The 23,516-nt window shown below is 32.6% G+C and overlaps 1 protein-coding gene across 3 annotated transcripts in view; it reads right to left on the reverse strand.

Annotated features, from left to right (window-relative positions):
- Positions 1 to 23,516, reverse strand: part of NOVA1 (NOVA alternative splicing regulator 1) — a 132,759-nt gene that overhangs the window by 2,041 nt on the left and 107,202 nt on the right. For 2 of the 3 annotated variants that reach the window (XM_031593750.2, XM_090141278.1), the window contains 2 exons: positions 21,340 to 21,411; positions 1 to 1,033 (listed from right to left, as the gene is read on the reverse strand). The exon at positions 1 to 1,033 is cut by the window's left edge and continues 2,041 nt beyond it. In XM_031593750.2, coding sequence (XP_031449610.1) covers positions 29 to 1,033; positions 21,340 to 21,411 — 1,077 coding nt within the window. In that variant the 3' untranslated portion in view covers positions 1 to 28. The remainder of the gene's footprint in view (positions 1,034 to 21,339; positions 21,412 to 23,516) is intronic. The other variant, XM_090141276.1, reaches the window with a different exon arrangement.

Here is a 23,516-nt window from a genome sequence, read left to right on the forward strand (position 1 = left end):
AAAACAATCTCATGTTTAACAGGGGCTCTCAACCCACTTTCTGTGGATTGGCAGCCCGAACTCCTTGCTCATATGTGATCCGTTGTGTAATTAAATACTGTGCGGCCTGGGTTGCAGCTGGTGTTCCAGTAATGGTTACCTTGCGATTTCTTGTGCCAGGTACGAATTCTCCCTTTTTAGAGATCTGTATCCTTGCACCAGTCAACTCCTGGTATTCAACTAATGTTTTCCCTCCTTTTCCAAGTATTGCACCAACTAAGTTTTCTGGCACTGCTATTTCAACTACATCTTTTGATCCATCTGTGGATTTTTCTGTTCCTAGGATGGCACTGGCAGCTAGGGGAGAAGCAGCTCCAAAATATCCATTGGTTGCAGCAGTAGCAGCAGCCAGGCTACCTAATGCAAATGTCCCCGCCGTACCACCAGCAGTGCTGCCACTGGCTGAGGCTTCACTCGCATAGGTGGCCAACAAGTTGGCTGCTGCTGCTGCTGGGTTGGCACTGGCAGCTGCTGCAGCCAAAGCCCCTGTAGCTGCTGCCTGACTTAGGCCTAAACCTAATGTATTGAGATTATATCCATAGCTGGCTAATGTATTAAGTGCAGAGGTGATGGCCACCAGGTCATTGCCTGTAAAGCCAGATAAAACTGCTGGAAAGGCTGCCACTCCAGCAAGGTTAGCATGTCCTAATAGCCCTGCAGCAGCTGCAGCAGTTGGTAACACTTCAGCAGTGTTTGCATAAGGAGATCCGGTTGGATTGGAATTGGCCACTGGACCTGTGACATTGGCATAACTGATATTGAGACAGCTGCCACTCTGTGGATCCTCTTGTATCTTCTGGATGATAAGTTCGACAGCTTTTCGGTTTTGTTCAGGTTCTCCACTCACAGTGACAACCCTCTCTTGCAAGTTGATCCCATCAGGTTTCTGGGAAAGCTGCACCCAAGCCCCTGACTGCTCCATTATAGCCTTCACTGTAGCACCTCCCTTCCCTATTATCAGACCTGCTGTGCTGTTGGGAACTATAATCTTTACCTGTAATTAAAAAAAATATATATAAATAATACTTCTGCTTTGCGCATGAACACTATAATATTTTGCTACCCTATAAAAGGAAGGAAAAAATGAAGCAAATTAGTTAATATGCTTTTAAAAGAAAAGATTAAAAAAATAAAATGAAATACAGCTTATCAGGTTTTTTAATGCTCTGCATCTCTTTCAAATGTACAATACAAAGAATTAAAGAGAATAACAGGAAAACTATTAACTTTCTACATAACATACTGCTTTCAGCACAGCATATTTCAGATAAAAGATTAAACAAATGCAGGTATTATTCTCACATGAAAAGATTATCATAGATTGTCTCAAGGTGAGTGTTTTCATCTGATTCCTCTCTTTCCAGGCTAATATTGCAAACCAAATTATAAGACAAAATATGTTTCACATTAATTAGCTTCCATTAAAAGATCTATAATAATGTAGTAATAATTTAAAAAAACCAACCAACCAACCGAACAAAAAAAAAACACTTGGTGAAAGCAAGTATAGCATAGTGTGGACAGATAAAATGGTTCATCTTGAATTGGACACAATCTTGATTGTTGAACCCATTACCCATATCAGAATACGAAAGTTCAGGATGTTGTACACCTTACTGTTATCCAGCCTTGACGATGAAGAACAGTAGGAGAGTGTATCTAAATATTGAAGACTTTAAAAATAAAAAATATGGTGCTTGTCTCTCTTAAAAAGTTTACCCAAATATCTTCAAACAAAGGGGATCTCCCTGCTAATCCTAACCTTCCTCCTATTTAAACAAGTTTCATTAATGTCAACAAATTTATTCCTCACTGACTTATTGCTATAAGCGAAGAATGATACCCATGATAAAAATTCAGTGCTTATACATATTATACCTAGCTGTTTTTTTTTCAATATATATTCACAAATTAGTCTTACAGTTTTAATGTGTAAGGTACCATCTGATCCACAATATTGAATTAATATGAAGTTTTACCTTTACAAAAATATGTTTTTAGGATTGATAACTACTGATAACAATTCATCCAGATTTTGTGGAGTATGTACGTAGGAATAACACTTAAAAAATGGTCAGTCTTATCACAAAAATGCCATCTAAAATCTCAGCAACAAGCCAATTAAAAATACAACCAAAAAATGCATTAGCAACATTCTCATGTTACTTCATTACAAATTCAAGCTTGTTATGAAATCACGCTAATCAGAAATAAAAATGCATGCCCTAGAAATAAGCTTTTTCTAATCTTACCCTTTTTAGATATTTTCAGTTGTTATGACAGTATCAAAATCAAGTCTCTGAAAACCCAGTATGCTGTGAAGCTAAAAAACATTTTTATGTTCCACTTACATAGTATATACCTTAAAAATTTTAACTTATCATATTGCATTTTGCTTTTTTTTTTTTTTTTTTTTTTTTTTGTAGTGTATATTAAACCTTGCCCTTTTATTCAAGTTCCCTGATATCATAACAAAATATATGCTAAGGAATAAATAAAAAATATTCGGTGCAGACTTATTCTACAGGTAATGTAAAAGTATGATCTAAAATAAATAAATAAATAAATAAATAAAAATAAAAAAATTAGGCCATCCATGAGCTACATAATCCTATAGAAAACATCTCAGTTTGTGAATATGCATTTTTAAGTAAGGAAAGGCCATAGTCATTTTAAAGTGCAGCTCAACATATTAGGTGATTTTGAAATGCTTTTTCTTTCAACTTTCCAACTTTCCTATTAGTAAAACAAAGCCACAATTTTTATAACCAGGATGTATGATCTAGAGACAAAATTAAGAAATTGTTAAATATAATGAATGTTGATATGTTTATCAAGTATATAGTTTAACTGACCTGTCTGACTTTGGACATATTAAAAATTTGGAGATTCTGACAAAAGTAACTTGCCAGATCCTGCTTGGTTTCATAAGTAACATGCAAAGTTTTGATTAAGTTAGGCGTAAGTGCTTATGTACGTGCAGAAGAAGAATGTAAAAACATAAGAAGGTATGAAAACAAATAATGGATTCAGAAAAAAAGAACAAAATCCATATTCCTACAAAATCAGAAAAAACTACCTGAAATCTTTCACAGATCTTTGATTTCTGAAGCTGGGAATGTGAATCCAGTTGAGAGGTTTGAGAGAGCTCAAGTTAATGCTTTATTTGTCAGAGTTTTTGAGGTGCTGCTTAATTTTTTTTTTTTTTTACTTTTAAGATATCTATGTAATGAGTACTCTAATAATCATTTTTGCATTTCAAACAAAGTCATATTTTAAAATTTTTGTGAAAAACTAGACTGAACCACCACAGATATACTATTTGCAACTATTTAACTCTTTCTGACATTAAAGTTAATTAAAAAAAAAAATCCAAACCTTTATACTGAATTTCAAGTTTAAGTTGTATAAAAATATCCTTAAAGATTCAAAATATCTTCCAAGGAATAAGAAAGAAATTAAAAACAAAACAAAGCAAATAACAAAACAAAAACAAAGAAACCAACAATTTCCTAAGGACTACATGCCATTAATTTCCATTTCAAAAAAGTGTGCAACTGCTGTTTCAATCTCAATCTCAGCAGAAATCTGAAATCTGATGCTGGAACTGGTCTGACTAGATTTCGTGACACCATCAGTGCAAAGCTCTGGAGACAGATAATCTCATAACCAGACATATCATTACAGAAGTAAACTGAGTACAGCATTGTAGGACACACAATACCACAGCTACATATGTTATATATATGAAAATCTAGATCCCTGTAATATGGCTGGGATTACTCTAAAAGACTGGTGTAGTCCAACATTATGACTGTTTAATTCAGATATAAAATGAAGAAAAAACTCTTTATGCAAAAGAATAATAATAAAGATTTACTCAGTAAGAAATTATCACTTTCTGTCTTGACATCAAAAAACTTCATTTGGTTAATCACTAAAAGCTCTGATTGCCCAACAGGATTATCTGCCTACTTTTAGAGAAGATGCAGACTGAAATCCTTCCCTACACCCATCCACAGCCTTCTTGAACTTTTTTGCTATTCAGATTATGTTGCATTTTGGAAAATAAATCTTGGATTCACTGGATGTATATATATATATTTTTCTGTTTCTGAGAAATACTAACTCTAAATTACTATTCTAGAAGCATCAGACTGTGTTTGTTTTAGTAAGCAACACTTTTGAACTGCTTTATTATAAGAATATACTGCTAATATGCTTTCAAATATAAAAATTATGACAGTGGATGTTACACCAATTAACATACACCACAACTTTTAAAAATTTACAGGTATCTAAAAATTAAATAATATGCACAACGTATCTATTTTATACTAAGACATGACAGAAAATATATTACAATTAAAATTCATTTTTAACAGAATAGAAGCGCAAAATTATGCATTTTGCTGAAAACAATAAGTAAAATCCTGCTCTTGCTGAAATAAGTGGCAGCATTTGCATTACGTTGAAGCATACAAAGTACTGTATTTGTAACAATTTCTTGAAAAATATAATTTGAAAATTGAGATAATTATTTTAAAAAGTGAAACATACTTAGAATTTCTACTTAGGTCATATCAACCTTGATAATGATTCATAATTTTCCATCTATTTCCTATATTAACTTGAATTTCCATGGTTTGCATATTGGAATATCAATTCTTTATAGCAAAAACTGATTGTGTTGCATAAAATACCAGTAACAAACAATAATGTTTTCTTGGTCCCAACTCCTATTATTCAAACACAAATTGAAAAGCTAAGATCTATTTGATTTAGTTATCTGTACCACCATGAGTACATAAATACTGTACTCCCTCGTCCAGCAGGTAAATCAGGAAGTATTCTTGCTCTCTTTTTATAGATAAAAAGTTCAGAATGTGATTTGGGTACAGAAATGAATAATCCCAATAGCATCCAAATTAAGTGCTCTGAGTATGCAGGAAGGTTAGGTTTCAACATGTTCATGTATGCTCCTGACTATATTGAAATTTATGCTGCAAAAAGGAGACACAGTAGCCAAAACAATAAATAAGTTTGAAATGCATAAATAACTTTTTTTTTTTTTTTTTTTTTTCCAAATGCTGCAAGGTGGGGTGTAGGGGTAGAAGGAACTCAGCCTTCATCTCATGCTAAACAGATTTTAGAAAAATAATTGTAATCATGACAATTGCTTATTCACAAAGCAAATTAATTACTTCCACTGGCATCACCCTAATCCTTTCTGTATTATTCTAAGTAACATCAAAATCAGGCTTCAAATTTAATACTTCTCCTGTGAAAAGAGATTGAACAATACAAAGTAATTTCACTGCAAAGTTTCCACTAACACATTGCTGTCTTTAAAAATTCTTGACAGAAGCACAACAGTCCAAGAAGCTGTTTAAGGGCTCAAACCTGAGAGTTTATTGCTTTCAATTCTCACTGAAGTTAGCAAAGATGTGATGAAATTGAGCACTTAGAGGAAGATGGTTGGTACTTGAAGGATCGCAAACTTTACATCCTGAGAACACAATTCAAGTTGCTCTAACTCACCATCACCATTTCATACTGCAAAACTCCTAGACTCCTGAACCGTGCATCAATTAATTCCTTAATCCTTCTTTTATTGACAGCCCACTTGCATAACACCCTGTTACACATGTCCCTGACATTGCAAGTCCTCTGATTTACTGAACTAAAAGTTCTCCCTCTGTCCTGAGCACTGAAAGCCAAATGTTCAGAGATCATTCTACACCACTTCTCATTCCTTCCCTTATGCTGCAGAGATAATCCATGCAAAGCAGCAAAAACTGTGTATCCACACACATAAAACATCCTTCTGGTGAGCAGAACTATCACCAAACCTGCATTACTATCCACACTAAAACCTCATGTCCCTTCTCCCCCTTTTTCATTCCTGTTCCTCTCACACAAACATTTCCAAATGCCTACAGCAAGTTCCCCAGACTCTGTATTTCTTTTGCTTACCACCTTAGTCTGAAGACATGTAAACTAGTTACATTCTCCCTTCTCACAGCCTTTGGAGGTGTGAAGGCAACTACAAAAAGATTCTGTGGAGAAGACTAATTGGATTATAGGAAGAAATGAGACACTACTTTGTACCTTAGTGCAATGCACATCTTTATTCTAGTTAGTGTTCTTGAGATTTTCTTCTCATCACAATAAGTAAATATACTCACAATATTTTCTGCATATGTTTTACCTGTGATTACTGCAAGTTTCATTTTTTTTTAAATTTCTCTAATTGCTTCGTTTTGGTATTCCTGTCTTCATAACTAGTATATCTTCCAAGTCCATTTAAATTAATCACAGAATCACAGAATTGCAGGAGTTGGAAAGGATCTCAAGAAATTATTGAGTCCAACTGCTGAAGCAGGCTCCCTACAGTAGGTCACATAGGTAGGCATCCAAATGGGTCTTGAATGTCTCCATAGAAGGAGACTCCACAACCTCTCTGGTCTATCTGTTCCAGTGCTCCAGCACTCCATATAGAAGTTCTTACACGTTTGTATGGAACTTACTAAGTTCAAGTTTGAAACCATTACTCCTCATCATATTGCTATGCATCACTGAGAAGAGCCTGACCTCATCCATTTGCCTCCCATCTCCTTTTAGATATTTATAAACATTTATCAGATCCCCTCTCAGTATTCTTTACCCCAGGCTGACCAGATGCAGGTTACTTAGTCTTTCCACACATAGTAGATGCTCCAGGTCCTTAATCTTTGTGGCCCTCAGCAGGACTCCTTCTCGGAGATCTCTCACTTTTTTGAACAGGGGAGCCCAGAACTGAAAACAGTGTTCTAAACGTGGCCTCACCAGGACAGAGTAGAAGGGGAGGATCATCTCCCTTGATCTACTGGCCACACTCTTTTTAATGCATCCCAGGTCACCATTGACTTTCTTGGCCACAAGAGCACACTGCTGACTCAGGGACAACCTGTCTTCCACAAGAACATGCAGGCCTTTCTCCACAGGGGTCCTCTCCAGTAGAGGTTCCCTTAACCTATACTGATGCACATGGTTACTCCTCCTCAGGTGCAGGACTCTACACTTGCCTTTGTTGATCCTCATCAGGTTCTTCCCTGCCCAACACTCCGGTCTATACAGGTCACACTGATGGGTAGCAACATTTGATGAGGGTGGACTTTACCCCTTCATCTAGCTTGCTGATGAAGATGTTGAACAAGACCAGAAACAGCACTGACCGTTGGGGAACACCAGTACCTATAGGCCTCCAACAAGACTCTTCACTGCTGATGACCACTCTCTGAGCTCTGCCACTCAGCTACTTCTCAATCCACGTTAACGTCCGATCATCTACCCCATGCTTCCCTAAGTTTCTTAACAAGGATGTTGTGAGAGATGGTGTCAGATGCCTTGCTGAAGTCAAGGTACACAGCATCCACTGCTCTCCCCTCATCTACTCAGCCAGTGATGACATCACAGAAGGCTACCATAGAAAGCTACTTTGAAAGAAATATTTACTGCAGGCAAGACAGGTTTTGGAAAGGCTACCTTCTCTAGACAGCACTTTCTACCAAATTGGTGCATATGCAGGTTCTATATGTAGTGAATAAATATTAAAACTGATGTTCATACAGGTGGTTAATTTTATGAGATTATCTAGTTCGGTAGGAACTATTTAAAATTTACATACAAAAATCTATGACTGGTTTCTTACATCTAATCAAAACAAATTCTGGAAGTATTTGAATGGAAGAAACTGAATTTTCTACGATTCTATGAATTTTCTCAAAAATAAATTCTCTATGATGCATAGTTTTAATAACACAGAGAAGGAACTTCTATTTATTTTTTTCAGTATAGCATGAAAACAACTCTCCATATTCTATGCATTAATATTTCATAAGTTTCAAATTACATCTGTATGGAAGTGCAATGTATTTTGAGTAGTTTCATTTATACTTTCTGCATCTTTATAATTAAAAAAAAGAAAAAAAAAAGATGGTTACATACTGAATTATACAAGAGCATAAATAATAAATTTTTACTCACTTGCACAGTATGACAAAGACACAGAAAATAAGATATATATACATATATATATTGTTCAGATGAAACATCTTTTGAGATGACAGAAAGCAGGTTTACTAACTACTCTGTCCAGTAACATTTGAATTACACTTTCAGTGCAAGCAGAATGTTAACCCTATTCTGTAGCCAAAATTAAAATAGATGCATTTCTCCCCTAAATTCTTCCTGTGATTTCTTTTTCTGTATTTTTCTCTCCTATTCATTTTGTGGTATTCTGTGAACACCTGCTATAATTCCGTAACATACAAGGATGAACGGAATGGAAGTTTCAGTAGCTTTTAACTGAAAGATATCATGTAATTATAATGTAACATCATTATCGGAATTGCTGAAAAAACACTTCTCAGTATAGAATAATCTACAAAAAAAAGTAGGTAAGTGTACATTCTTTTAAAAACAAATCCGTATCTCGGATGGCATCAAGAAAACTCCTATTGTTTTGCATTAAACTAGACTTACCCTAAAAACTGATAAAACCCACTCCAGATTCCTGAAGGAATTGATTTTTATGAATGAATTTGGGCACAGGTGATGTTTTCTTTTTTACACTTTCCCACTCACAAAAACTATAGATGTTCTCAAGTTCATTAACTTTTTGTTTAAAGAGGCACTGTGGACTGCTTTCTTGGAAAATCTTCACACAAAAGAAGCACATAAACGACGAGGACTTTTCTACCCTTCTCAAGAGAATCCCTAAAAGGCTGCATCCATTAGCTTCACATACACTCCTCAGTACCACAGCAGTCATAAACTTGTTATGAATTATATTCCATATTTTAACTGGACACCTTACACTTGATGACAGCAAATACTTGGAGAAATCCTGTTTCAACCATACAGAAGATCTGACAAGACATTAATAGCAAATCTTGAAGATAAATTTGATGGTCCATATGCAGAAACACTTAGGAATTAATTTCCCATTGACTTCAAGGAGGTCTTAAGCTACCATATTTTTTTTTTTTATGGTTGTGCATCTGTAAGTCTAAGAGAAGCTGAAGTGTATTAATATGTACGGTGTTAGCTACAACAGAGATTTTCAGTTTAAGCATGCAATGTTAAACATTAGATAACCTCATATTTACTCATTTTATCCAACAGTGCCGAAGTTTTATTATAAGGTTTGATAAACAAGGAAGCATATCATTTTGTGCTTAAAAAAACAAACTCTCCAAAAATCCATCCACATAACTACATAATGTATTATATAATGTAGTTATTTCATTTAATTCAATTTCAATAGAAATGTTCAAAGCAGACTTGCTATTTGCTATGGCACAATTCATTGAAGCTGGCTGAAAATTGAAAGCAGGGCAAAGCTTAAAAACAGGTCTTAGAAATTAATATTAATTGTCTGACATTGCTAACCAGATTCTCAAATTCAGTTAGGATTTAAATCCAAATTTAAAATCAAAATCACATTCCAAGATTTGAGGTAAAAATGGTCAAAATCAGTTTATGAAAGTTGCATTCAAAATTAATCTTTCCACTGTGCTAGACAGGATGTTAAAATGCTAACACTTCTAAGCTACTTTCAGGTCACCTTCATCAAAGCTCATTTTTTAAAAAATATGCTACATATTCATTCAACAATTCAGAAAATTTAGGTTTTCAACACTATACCATCTGCAGGAGTCTTATTTTTTTAAAACTATGAAAATACTATGCTCCAGCAGAATCAATTCAATTCTATGACATGAAAAAGAAGTAGTCATAGAGACTCCTAAATGCTTATTTAGCCACTGTAATGCTGTAAAACATGATTTGTAAATACATGAAATAAATCCCTAATCACCTGAAAATGACAAATATATAGATTTCTAAACATATTTTTATACTATACTTCTACATATGACTCCATAATACTTGCTGACTTTTGGTTTAACAGTCCTATCACATTTCATATCTAGCCAACAGTTTGAGCAGACTTAGAGAACACAGAAGCCACATATTCAGCAGTGTCTTTTAAAATCATTTGTTCACAATTCAATTGATTCTAAGGAACAATAAGGAAAAAAAAAGAGCAAGCAAATGAGTCCATACAGAAAGAATGCAAATATTATTACTCCGTACAGCCAAAGTGAATGAAACCATCCCTACTATTTGTCGTATCTTAGAATCTCAGAGCTGCAATAATGTCAGACATGAGTGTGCTCATACATAAAACAAATGGAAGCCTTTTGCATTACAACACTGTGGAAGAAAAAAACAGTTTGTTACAAATTTCTGCCCTTAACAGTATGAATGAATATACGTAGTATGGCTTTCACCTAGGTGAAATCTGTTCTATTCAGTCTATAGTTACACATACAGAGATAAGAAAAGACACAACAGGACATTTTTAATGATATATCCTGACCTAACTTTGCACCAGTTTTGCACATGCTTTTTTCTCATAGATAAAACTGTAAAGTAAGATGAAAGATAAATCTTATAGCATCCCCAATCAATATGCAAGAATAGAATGGTAAATTACTTACTACATTATAACAAATGTTGCAAATACCATCGAATGTATGTGACAGAAAACTACCATAACTAAATGAACTTACATTTTTGTGGGCCATAAAATAAAATAATAATAAACTCTAACCTATCTGTTTACAGTATTCTTAATTAAGACCCTGATGTAACTATCAATTCTTAGAAAAAGAAAGAAGGGGAGATGTCAATTAAAGTCATGGCAAACACCCCATAAATGTCTCAGCTAAGTGAAAATAGGAGGCTCTCTGATCTGCAGTTTGTTCTGTCTAGTTTCACTGTTTTTCACAGTGGAAGGGTTGAAAAACGGCAAGAAATTCAGCCTAAGCAAAATGCATCTGGCCTTCCTAGATGCAAAATTTTTTGTGGCATTAACAGCCAGATCCTACTCATTTTACTGACTACCCTGCACACCTAGCTTTGCAACTAGCAGCAGAGGCTTGATCCCTTCTGTACTGACCATAGAGTAACTACTAAAATAATGATTTTGTATAGCAAGAACTAGTCAATGAATTTCTCAGGAAGGCAATCTCAAATATGTCATTTGAGAATTGCTTTCAAATGAGAAAGGAAGAACACTTAAAGATTAAACATTATTTAAATAATCATATTTCTCTAGGTCATAAAAATACTATTTACCAGAAACTTTTATTACAAAAAGAACAGTTTCATTAGTGCACTACTATAGTAGTGCATAGCCTTCTAATGCTGATAGTCTTGTGAAAAATTACTATAGAACTTTTGTCTCAGAGGCTGATGCTATGTCTCTGACAAGGATCAGAGACGGAACAGAATGAGGTCATATCAAGCTGTTAGTCTAAGGAAATATATCAGTACCTGCAGATAACTTAAGTACTGGTTTAGAACTGAACATTCAGCCCAGTAATTCTGTGTGTATATGACTAATTTATATGTACACATACATTCTGATTTATCCCTTACAAACTCTCAAACATTGTTAACCAAGATAGGCACTGGGGAAGCAGCGACGACTACTGTTGGGAAAGAAGAAAAAGAATAGTGGAATAAATGGAGGAAATAAATTAACAATTATTTGAGTAAATAGAAACAACAATCGATATGTGCTAAGATAAACCAGTTAGTTAAGTCAACCTAGCTTACCAATAAATGTTATAAATTCAAGAAACAATTGAGTCTAAAATTGTATTGCGAAGATCCTGGATTCACACTAATATTTGGCTCAGTGTGGAAAATTGCATACATTTATTATTATATTACATATTTGCACAGCATATTGTCTCCATACTTTCATGCTCTTGGCTATATTTCTACAAAAATAAAAATCTGTGGAGCCAAATATCAGTGAAGACATATCTCTTAAATAAGAAATTAAACTCAAAAGTAATTAACAACTTTTGAGATTCAGTAATGCATTAGAAAAGTGAGGTACAAGCAACACTTGAATACAGATAACTGACTCATGTTCACAATTTTGGCTAGTTAATGTAAATATCCACATGGCAAAAAAAAAAAAAAAAGAGTTCCTAAACAAAATGAAGTGGTAAGGCACAAATGTCATATAGAGCTGTACTTATGTGTAAACATCACACATTTATATATACACATTACATAAGTGTAATTATGCGTGCATTAGTTTTGAAAAATATGCTATTAAGAATAAGTTGGGAGTTGCATATTCATAATGTGGATTTACAACTTTTTAATAACTCTTTCAAGATACACTGAGAAAGTACTCACATTTACTATTGCCTCAGTTACTTTGAAAAATATACACATATTCTTCAGTTTCCATGGATTACAATTTTTATTCTTTATTTTTCAAAAAACCTACCAACAAATATAAACTTAAAAAAAAACATCAAAAATCAGAGTGGAAAAAGTAAATATACTTACTAACCACTTTTGATCTTGTAAGACTTTAAAAATAATTTATCATCTCAGTATATATAAAGCTACACACAATTACTTTTCATTAATGTACTGTGGAGTATTATTGCCAGAAATTTGTTTTATTATTTTTAATGGTAAAGAAAAAAGACTTCAAATTAAAATATTCCTTTATTACTTGTGAAATGATCAAATATTTTTTTGTAATATTAAAAACACTGATTTTGCTGAGATGTCCCAATTGACAGTCTAGTATCCTACTATTTGACTTTTAGTATTTTTCTGTCCATCAAAATATAATTCAGACAGGTCAAAAAGAAAGGTTTTCTGTGATAGCAGTGTATATAGAAGGATAAAGAATACTACATATAATAGAAATGTAAACAAATACGTGGCTTGTGAATTATAATTATTATAATCATTATTATATTATTATATTATTTTATTATTTTATTATATTATTATAATCATTATTATATTATTATATTATTTTCAAATAATTACATTTTAGTTTGAATAAAATAATTGAACAGTACATACAGTATAGAGTACAATAAGATTTATGAAGTATCTATTGCCTTAATAGCATTCGTAACTTCATAGATACTATATAACTAATGTTTTGCAACTAGAGTCCTTAAAATTAACTTAACTGAAAGATATATTTACATTAATATGTAATATGCACAACTTAATTAAATTCTTAAATTTAAATTTCCAAACATAACTTTCATCCCATTTAGGTTGTAATTCTTATTACCCTCATTCACACGTGTTGCTATTAATATAAGCTAGGTATAACTTATAATATACTTAGAAATGGCATGAAGTAAAGACAAACATCAGTAATGTCAGTATACATACTGCATACAGCCAATTAGACTTCACTGTAAGCTTTCAGGCGAAGTGTAGCATAACTTACTAATTAATTTTGACACAAATTAAGTAGGGACTGAGCCTCTTAAGTGCTCAAGTATAAGTCAACTATAATTCACCTTAAAATTTATTTAACAAAGAGCTAATTATGTCATATCTCAGTTTTTAGAACAGAGTGAGATAGTATTAGTTTTGGACAACATGCAGTTAATTTACTAAGCATTTAAAATATAATACCTACAGTCTTCAAAGATGTGTACATCTTTAAAAGTGATTTCTTGTTTTTACATCACTAAATTATACATAAGCACTCTTTTGCAAGGAACTGTATTTTATTTCAGTACTTTCTACTAAAGAATGTCATTATTCATTGTTCAGTCTATTCCATAAATAAATTTTATTCCATAAAACATCTATACTTCTAAAAGGAGCTTAAATGGACACTACATTTTGGTGTCTCATGGGTAAGAAGCAGCTGTTAATTTACCATCAAAATTATTCCAATTACTAAGAATAAAATTGAAATGGATTAAAATATTCTCGCTGCATTTATTATTTTGGTCAAGTGAAACATAAAAATAACCATTATGAGGTGGGGTGCATGGATATCATGTATTACGTTAGTAGAAACGTGAAAGAAGTCACACTGCAGTTAAATAAATAAACATTTAAAAAATACTTTACTAATCCCATCCAAACATTTATCCTTCAACTCCAACTGAAAGAATAGTTTGTCATGTAGAAGTTTATAATTGCTGAATAATGTAAGAAAAAGGAAGAGGACAGAAATATCATCAGCAAACTGATGAAATGAAATATCATCGGCAAACTGTCATTTAAGAAGGAAGCAAAAGAAAAAGGACAAACCCCCAGTGCTCAAGTCTACTAAATACTGAAATTAAAATTTACATCACTGGGATATAAAAGAACACTGGACTCATCCCTGGGCATTTCTAAGGAACCTTATGATAGTCCATGGTCATGATTTTCTACTGCTCTACTATTTGCAAGCTCAGAATAACTGAGGAAGTTACTAACTCTACATTTACTAACAGGAAGCTGGAAACCTAATTTGCTACAAGAAGCAAAAGAAACAAGCATGAAAAGAATTACAGAAAAAAACTATGGGAAAACACTGCTGCTGAAGAAGAGGAAGTTTTGACTGCAGGGTAAAACATATTAAAAGGTATTGACTACCTGAAGTTTGAGATGCTATGCTACGGATAAAGGCTTCAAGAGATGCACCTTATCCTCCATAAGAGAAAAAACATTCCATCACTTACTTGTTGTAGCACAATATATCGACAAGATTGTTTTTATGATTTGTACACAAAAAGGTTTTTTTTTCATTTATACCAGGAAGGCACCTACTTCCACTCATGGGTTTATCTCACATATATCTACGACTCTCACTGCCTGCTGAATTCTTGAAACATACAAAAGGCAGATACTATCAGCAAGAAAGTGCAGTGCAGTGCATTGCTGTAATATTCCTACAAACAAGTTGGGAAAATGTTTTAGCACAAATAAAAAATTTACTATTGCATATTCAATACAGAATCTTATTTTCAATGTCCACTTATCTCTGAGATATCAGAAAAATGTGGTAGTGAGTTTTCTACTCCATACTCTATGCTGTCCAGTATCTGTTGTGGCATGACAATAAGCCTTGTAATCTCAACTTCTCTTTCTGCATTCTTATGCAATTCTTGATCATAAAAATTCTGAACTCCATAAGAGCTGCTAGGATTTACAGGAATGCAATTGGCAGATAATTAAAGACATTCAATGAGTAGTGTGTCAACAATGTTCAGAGTCTTAGCCATAAGAAAGCAACATTTTTCTTCAGGTGTCATGAATGCTTTTAAAAACACTTTCTCTACAGTCAGAAAGGAACAGTGAACAATGAACCCCAAACTTGCTCATGGGAGACAGTATTAGGAAAGGAATCAAGTAAATCAATATAAAAAAGTATGAACACTACTAATTACCTATGTAGCTGTCCAAATAGGAAAATACAGAATAGGCAAATAAAGAAAAAAAATACTGATTTAGATATATAAGACATTTAAAAATGACTTCAAAAACTTTACAGCATCTAAAAATGTTTTAATCTGTAAGTATTTAAATAGACATTACTAGCAAAAGCTCTGATCTCAGATACTGCAAAACAACGTGAAAAAGTGGCCCGAGAACAAGAGAAATATGATAAAAGTCATGTATTAATCTGAGAATCAGAAAAAATGTCAACAGTCTTCTATGGAGTATAGGTTAATTCCACTTTTCTTTTGGCAATGAAATGAAAAGTTTCAGCTGAACAGAAGCAGGAAATGTTACCTCTGAGGCACTGAAGCCTCTACTGGAGTCTTCTCATTTGAACAAGGGAATAAGTCTCCCTAGCACTTTCTCAAACATTATTCATTACTTGCTATCCATAGTGTGCCTTAGTCAACATATGATCTAAAAAGGAACTGTCATCTTATTAAACAAAAAGTTCACTTTACAGAGATATGAATTTATAGTCCATAAAAAAATCTATAAATCTAGAATGTTAACAGATATTTCACACTGCAAAGACAACCATTCATCCAACCACTGCAGGCATGTTCATTTAATACTGTTAAGATATTCAATGCTGAATGGACAGTCAAAATTACTAGTGGGTCAGTCTACCAAATACTGAGTAGTGGCAGTAGTGGCTAAGTTCAGATGTTAATGTTCTTGCTGAAATTTACCCAGAAAAATATCCTATTTTGAGAAATTATGTGAAGAATTTTTCTGTTGGTAACAAAAATATACCGTAGGTTTGGGGTCCAGAAAAAGTCAGTAAAAACCTATGCAAATTACAGAACCTATTGCTTGTCTCTATTCCCTTAAACACTGTGATGAGGTTTATACAGTTATCACCAAAGCTACTTGTAAATAAAAAATGGTCTGGTACCATAATCAGAAGAATATATTCATAATTCATGATATCTGTGTTTTTTCAAGGAATTTCTAACTTGAGAGTCCAGTGCACTAAATTCTTCCATGATGTGCCTCTATAAAACACCCCCTATTAGATGGAAATCTCTTCCAAAAAGCATATTACTTTTGTGAGTGGAGACCAGATCCCATGAAAATAAAATGACTGTACTTATCAATGATCAATACACCAGGTTGAAAATGGTTAAATTGCTATTTGTATTTTCTCACTGTGAACTACCACAGCACGTATTTTTGACAACCCTATTACACTATGAACATCACTGCACAGCACCTTTTATAAAACTGCTAAATAACTTCTAATTGACTTTTCTAATGTGCTTTTAAATACATGGTACTGAGGTTTGGAAAATCAAATGATACATCCAGCATCAGTCAAACTCTGAGAGACCTAAAAATGAAATGGATGTTTTCAATACCACTGTAAGAAATGACATCAAAATAAGAGGATTAGAATTATTAGATAAATGTTCAAGTTAAAATATCAGAGACAATGTACCTTGGATAACTTTCACATCAAATTATCATGATTTGATATATCTCAATAGCCTATAAGAGCTAGCTAGTATCCTGAAATCATATTTAAAACAATCTATTTGCACTTCAAGATTTACACACTGAGAGTTTTAGTTCTGTACAAATATTTTGCACTATTGTTCAAAGTCCACATCCTTGATAAAAACATTTTCTTTCTTATTTCTTCTTCCATCTGCTACAACAAAACAGATATTAAATGAGATGAATTTACAAATCCTTTAAAAGCCATGTGTGCTGTACCTGCTTGGTACAAGCAGTACCAAGAAAATTGGCTCAGTCCCATACTGTACAAAGATTTAAAAGTATTTTTTATTACAGATACTGTTTGCAGCAGATGAAATAGATATACTCCAAAAAAATTATAAATCTTGAGCAAATCTTTGCAATGTACAAAATGATAAAATAGTTCCAGGTGAAAAATATAGAGTATAATTTAAAAAAATGTAAACAGCCTGAGACAAAATAGTGCATTAAAAAAAATTAAATAAGTTTAATTAAGTTAATAAGTTTATAGTAAAATCATGACACAAATTTTGGAATAAGCACATTAGTGAGTTTAAGCCGGTATAAGTAAGGGAAGGACAGAATAGCTGTACCCATCCCTCTCTTATCTTTAAGTGCTAACATCCGTTTTGGCCTTTTATTCTTTGACAGCCAGCAGTTAAGCAATATCAATCTCATGGAAAAGGGAAGGACTGGAGAAGAAACCATGTAAGGGTTCGCAAATGCACTTACAGGCGTACATGAAATAGATAAAAAAATTTAGCCTTAGATCACTTGTGTTTACCTCTAAAGTAAGTCATATCAGACCAAGAGACAGATAAGAAGGAAAAGCAAACTTGTAAACAAAATAAAACAATATGTAAACACTTTTATTAAAGAAATGCTTGCCTATTTTCACTTAAAATAATTACTATCATCTGTACCTTTCCAAGGTAGCAAAGAAGGAAAAAAACCCATGATGTTCATGGTACTATTTATCAATTTTAAAAGGAAATTTTCATCTGAAGTGTATTGTGGAAAAGTAAAATTGATTTCTTCCTTCGGGTAAACAAAAGTAATGCTATATTCTGCCAATTTCAGGGGTGCCAGAAGAACAGTTTCACTGCTGTAGTCACACACAAACATTTTCTTATTAAAAAAAAGCTATCATGAGAGGGTAATGATGAAGATCTTGGTCTATAAGTACACAAAAAGATTCGAGTTGTTCTTTTCAGTGATATGTATAGAGGAGAAAAAAAACACAACCCTCTATTTGAAATGCATTCTGGGTGTTCTTAATTTTATTTCATCATTGGCTCTTCCTTACTGAAAATTTCCAGTGCATTACTTTATATTGTGGACAAACGTCCAAGAAAGTACTGAAAAAATAAATTCGACATTTGCAACAATAATACTGACAGATACATATTTTTCCTGGAAAAAATGTTAGGTTTCTGTTGCATTAATGGGAATTCAGCATAGCATAACATGACAGATCTGAAGAGTGAGTTTTATTCCAGTATAAATGGCTAATATAGAGACTACCATCCTCTTGAGGATAACATGCAGTTTTGCGATCACTGAATTTTTCAAAATAAAAAGAACAAAAAAAAAATTCAACAAAAATTGAAATTGCCATAAAAGGAAGTTATGAATTCATCCAGACAGAGGTAAATCAAGTCATTAAAAGGAAGATGTAATATAAGCTGGATTTCCTGCCTAGTGTCCTCTGACTTCTCCTGACAGAACTGTTTTCTCTTGTGGTAAATACTGTGCCTAGGGATTGCTCTGTCCACTATGCAGACCCTGTCAGAAGAAAACAACTGCTGTACAGTGGGAAGGATCATATCATCGTGTAAACTCATCTACATGCATCCTCAACAAGTCTCCAATTGCAATGACTCATAGGGAGTGCTCCAACTCAGTTAAAATCTTACTCTAACAGCAAACAATTTCTACCAGCACTAAGCCTTGCTAAAATGTTGCTTAATCACCTTTGTTAATTTTTAATATAAAATACGGTCTTGTCATGATTGAAATATTATAGAAAACTGAATGATCTTAAGTCTGATATGCTTTTATACACACAGAGCAGGCTGTGCTGTGAATTTATCTTCCACCTTAACACTAAATTCCCTGACTTCTATTCAGTTAAATAAGCTCCTTCATATTGCCTTTATATAACATTCTGTTAGAAAATCCACACCTAAACAGTTATTAAGAATCATCATCCCTAGCCATAGATCAAAATAAATTTGTTTTGTTCTCTCTTAGTCTCCCATTGGTTACTTACTTGACTACTGACAGGTTTTAGATTACCGTGTTGGAACCTATTTTCATGTCACAGCCGCAGTGCAGATACTTGTGACATACTGGTGCTGAATACTAATCACTACTACAGTCTAGGAACAATTGCCAGCTACATCACTTATCACAAGCATGAACAGAAAAGCCTTAATTGCCTTATCATGTGCTTTGTGCTTGCTGCTGAAATGGTTAGAAACCACTAGGAAATGAAAGCTTGAAAGCTGGGATAAAATAATTAAAAACCAGTAAAGATTTCTAGGGTTAATGATAAATGCATTTCCAAAAGTCGCTTACAGAATGTATTACTCTTTTTCATTTATACAATTTTAATGCAGCTCAAAAGAGGCTCTTGGTTATTCCTATGAAAATGGAACTAAATATGAATTAGGGATAAAATGCATTAGCAGATGTAATGTGGGATACATGCACTATACAAAGCATATACTTTTCTCTTAGTTTGGATATTCCAGCTGTATCACTTCATAAAATTCTCATAGAACAATTTTTGGTAAAAATTTATATTTTCACTATTAAAGACATTTAAGTTTAATATGATACACAGTAATTTTGATTATTCAAAATTCATAGAACAGGTGCAAAGTAGACACCTCTCTGATACTAATAGAACAGCCAAATAGTATTTTCAGTTAAATAGAAGCACATATTCCTTTATCTCTCAGTAATGATCATCAGGGTAGTCATATTAAAAAAAAAAAAAAAAAAAAAAGGTAAAAGAGCAGAAAGAAAGAACACTTTTTAAAAAGATCTATTTGTTCAACATTTTCAAAACTTAATTAAAATACACAAAACACTAACATTAAGAGGGAGAGAATAAAGACTGAACAGAGCAGACTGTTCACAAAATAACCCATAGTTGTTGGCAAAGATTTTCTCTTTGTCATTTAATGATGATGAAGCCAAACAACTATTGCTGGAATGGAAGCAGTCTGATGAAGAAGGCTTTCATACTGAAGTGAAGGATATCATAACATACAATGTTCTTATAGTTCTTCTATCTGTATTGTTTCTCTCTAAATTTAATTACTTTCTGCATTAGATGTCTCTTTCAACAGCTGCTTACATGTTGATCAAAAATATGATATATTGCTTTAATATGCTTTGTCCTGTTATATGTAAAATAGTTCATACAGACAGAAAGTTCTAAACAGTTCACAAAATATCAGAGAATCAATTATTAGTATCAACATTAACTTCAAGAGGAAAATAGCTTGTTATGAAGAAAATTTTTCTGGAAAACTAATTTGTGCAAGGTCTGATAGAAGCACTCAGCTAACTTAAACAGAAGTTGTGTTTAAAGAACTGTTAGCATTAAATGAATACTTATGTTATTTGAACACCAAATATGTTAAGTTTAACAGCACATTAAAAAACTGAATAAGATATTTATTAAGCATGAATCAGTTCTAAATAGAATTGTATGAAGTAACTTTAACAATTTTCATAAAAAAAGAAGATACACAACCATGATGATTTGTGGACATAATGAAGCAAACATGTGGTTGTTGTTTTTTTCGCAGTTAGAAGAGATATAAATGAGCATAATTAAAACTGTACTAAAAGTACAGTTTATGCTTTTTAAAAACTAGATGTGAATTAAAATTAATTAGATGTATTTGAGATGTTTTAAAGTGACTTAATTTTACTTCATTCTAAGTCAAGAGATTTTCATTTAAGATCTTTTATTACACACAATAATTAAACATATTTAAACAATGTCCTTATGTTACTGTCCACAAACATATTTGAAAGTTCTTGGAATCAGTAAGTAACTAAAATCTAAAATCTATGGGCAGGCTGATATACATCCAATTAAATATGGTTTATGGGTAACTCCACTGTAGTTTATCCAGGAAGTAAATACGTGTGTGCATATATACATAAAACATACATGACTTACTCTGTCTACAGAAATATCAGTATGTATCCTTACTATTTATTAACCAAATTTAAAAAATAATACTATTTTACAAGATTTAAAAAAAAAAAAAAAGAAAAAAATTGAAAAAAAAAGATTTCCATTCAATTTACAAAATTCTAATAAGAGTTAGATATCTATGGTTATGGGTGTACACATGTGAATGAACGAATAAATCCTTAACCCACCATATCTTTTTCTCCAGTTTGCAAGCTGTCACCCGTGAAAAGTATGGTGTAGATGGTAGGATGATACTGTACCTGATTGGCTCTGGAGGTGGTCATGGGATCAGATGGAGAGGACTTGGTGGTAGTTGGGGAAGATGGCAATGTCTGGGAACAAAGCAGTTCAGGAGCAAATCAACCTTTACAAGCCTTAGACTGAACAGTTAAAAAATAAATAAACCAACAAAAGTAACATAACTACAAAATTAAAATGAATAAAAAATGCCTAAGACAAAATCTTTCTCCTACTCATTGGAACTTAATGGAATTTAAAGTCAATTGGATAAATAATGCACGTAAATATGCATGCTTATGCATGTAAAAATAAATTCATGACTTGAAATCAAGATGGTGAACTCACATAAATACTAAAAAATATGCCAGCCACATGAGGAATATATTCTTTCCTCTCTCTTTCTCTTAGGGAAAATGGAAACTAGAAAACACAAATTCCAGCAAGTTCAATGAGCACGCTAAAAACAGTTATCAGCCTACAAGCAAACAGGGCCAGTGTTTGAAAGAAACTACTGAAATTTACTTTGGCACCTTATAATGCACCATTCTATAGCACGGACTATAGCCAGCAAACTGTGTTCCATACCTTAAAACAATTATACTGCAGCTATGGAGCTTTCAGCAATGTACTAATTACTAAAATATTAATTGATCATTTTTAATTGAGAGGCGTGTGAAAAAATGTAAACAACAATCTCATGATGGATGAGCATGCAACTAATACCTTCACAACAAATTGCTACAATATATTTATCATTAGTGTTAACGATCCTTTAATTGAGCAAAAGTTAATAACGTATCATCAGCCTGCATTCAAAATAAACACAAAAAAGAATTAGGAGTCATATTTATTGATAAGGTTTTCTAAATAATATACACATGCTTAACATTAATTCTTCAACATACCAAAAAAGCACTTTGTGCTTAAATCTTTATACAAGTATCTCTTTTCAATGTATTAGATCCTGACACAGTAACTCTTTTAATAAATGTAGTGAAAATGTCAAATTCCCGCTTCCAAAACATAACATACAATACTTATTCAAAGCATGTATAATAATAATTTATATAATATATAAATGATAGAAAATATTCCAAATTACACTATTTTTACTTTAGGAAGTAAAATGTTGAAATGCTATACAACATAATGCATCATATGGACAAACAATCGCTAACCAAAACTATTGAGAAATAAAAGCAAAATTTCACATTTTCAGCAGTTCTGTTACTTACAATCATCGACATCCCTCATAAAATAGGTATACATAATTTTTCACTAAAACTCAATGCATATGAAAAGCTGGAACACTGTGAATGCATAAAGTTATGTGTATTAGAAAAATATGGGCTTGTACATATGCACACACAAATATTTTGTCTGCATGTTAAGCAATATGAAGATCCATCTTTTCATAGTTTGTACATAGTCAAGCAGCCAAAATAGGAACAAAAAAAAATATAAAGAAACAGATCCTTATTTTTGTTTGCAACTTCTAGTTTACAATATAAAACAATAAAAATAAAAACAAGATACATACAGATTCAGCATTAATTGGGACTTCCTCAAGAAGCTTAAGTAAAAAATACTGCTATGTATAAAGCACTACAAATAAATGCCTGGCAAAGTTGTTGATCAGCAGATAGTATATACTTGTGAAAATCAAGACAATTATAAAGGATTCCCCCATGTCTTTCTATACAGAACATGGGTTCATTTGCAAGTGGTTAGCTATTTTAGAAAAAGAAGTGTCAGATTACACAATAGTAGAGGGCTAGAAATTTGCAATCACAGAAGCACACTTTGATTTTTGAGATCACACAGCGTATCTGCACTGATTTTCATCATTTAAGCTTAAACTGAAAAAAGGGAAAGGGGAAAAAAAAGAAAAAAACAGAATGGAAGGCTGTAACTCTCCTATTTTCGGTTTTAATTATAGCTTAATATTAAGCTTTCATCCTGAATTAGAATACATATATAGATATACACATACACATATTTTACAATTCTCCAGGAAAAAAACAAAAACAAACTCAAACAAACAAAGAAAAAAAAAAAAAAAAGCAAGAAACAAAACATACCATCAATAAACAGAAAATGTACTTTGACTAAAATATTTCATATACGTAGCAATTTGTGTGCTCATCATCCATTGCTCAGTAGGGCATACAGTATTAGTATACACTATGCTAATTGA

Source organism: Phasianus colchicus, chromosome 5 (genome assembly GCF_987193195.1).
Source record: "Phasianus colchicus chromosome 5, bPhaCol1.hap1.1, whole genome shotgun sequence".
NCBI lineage: Eukaryota > Metazoa > Chordata > Aves > Galliformes > Phasianidae > Phasianus > Phasianus colchicus.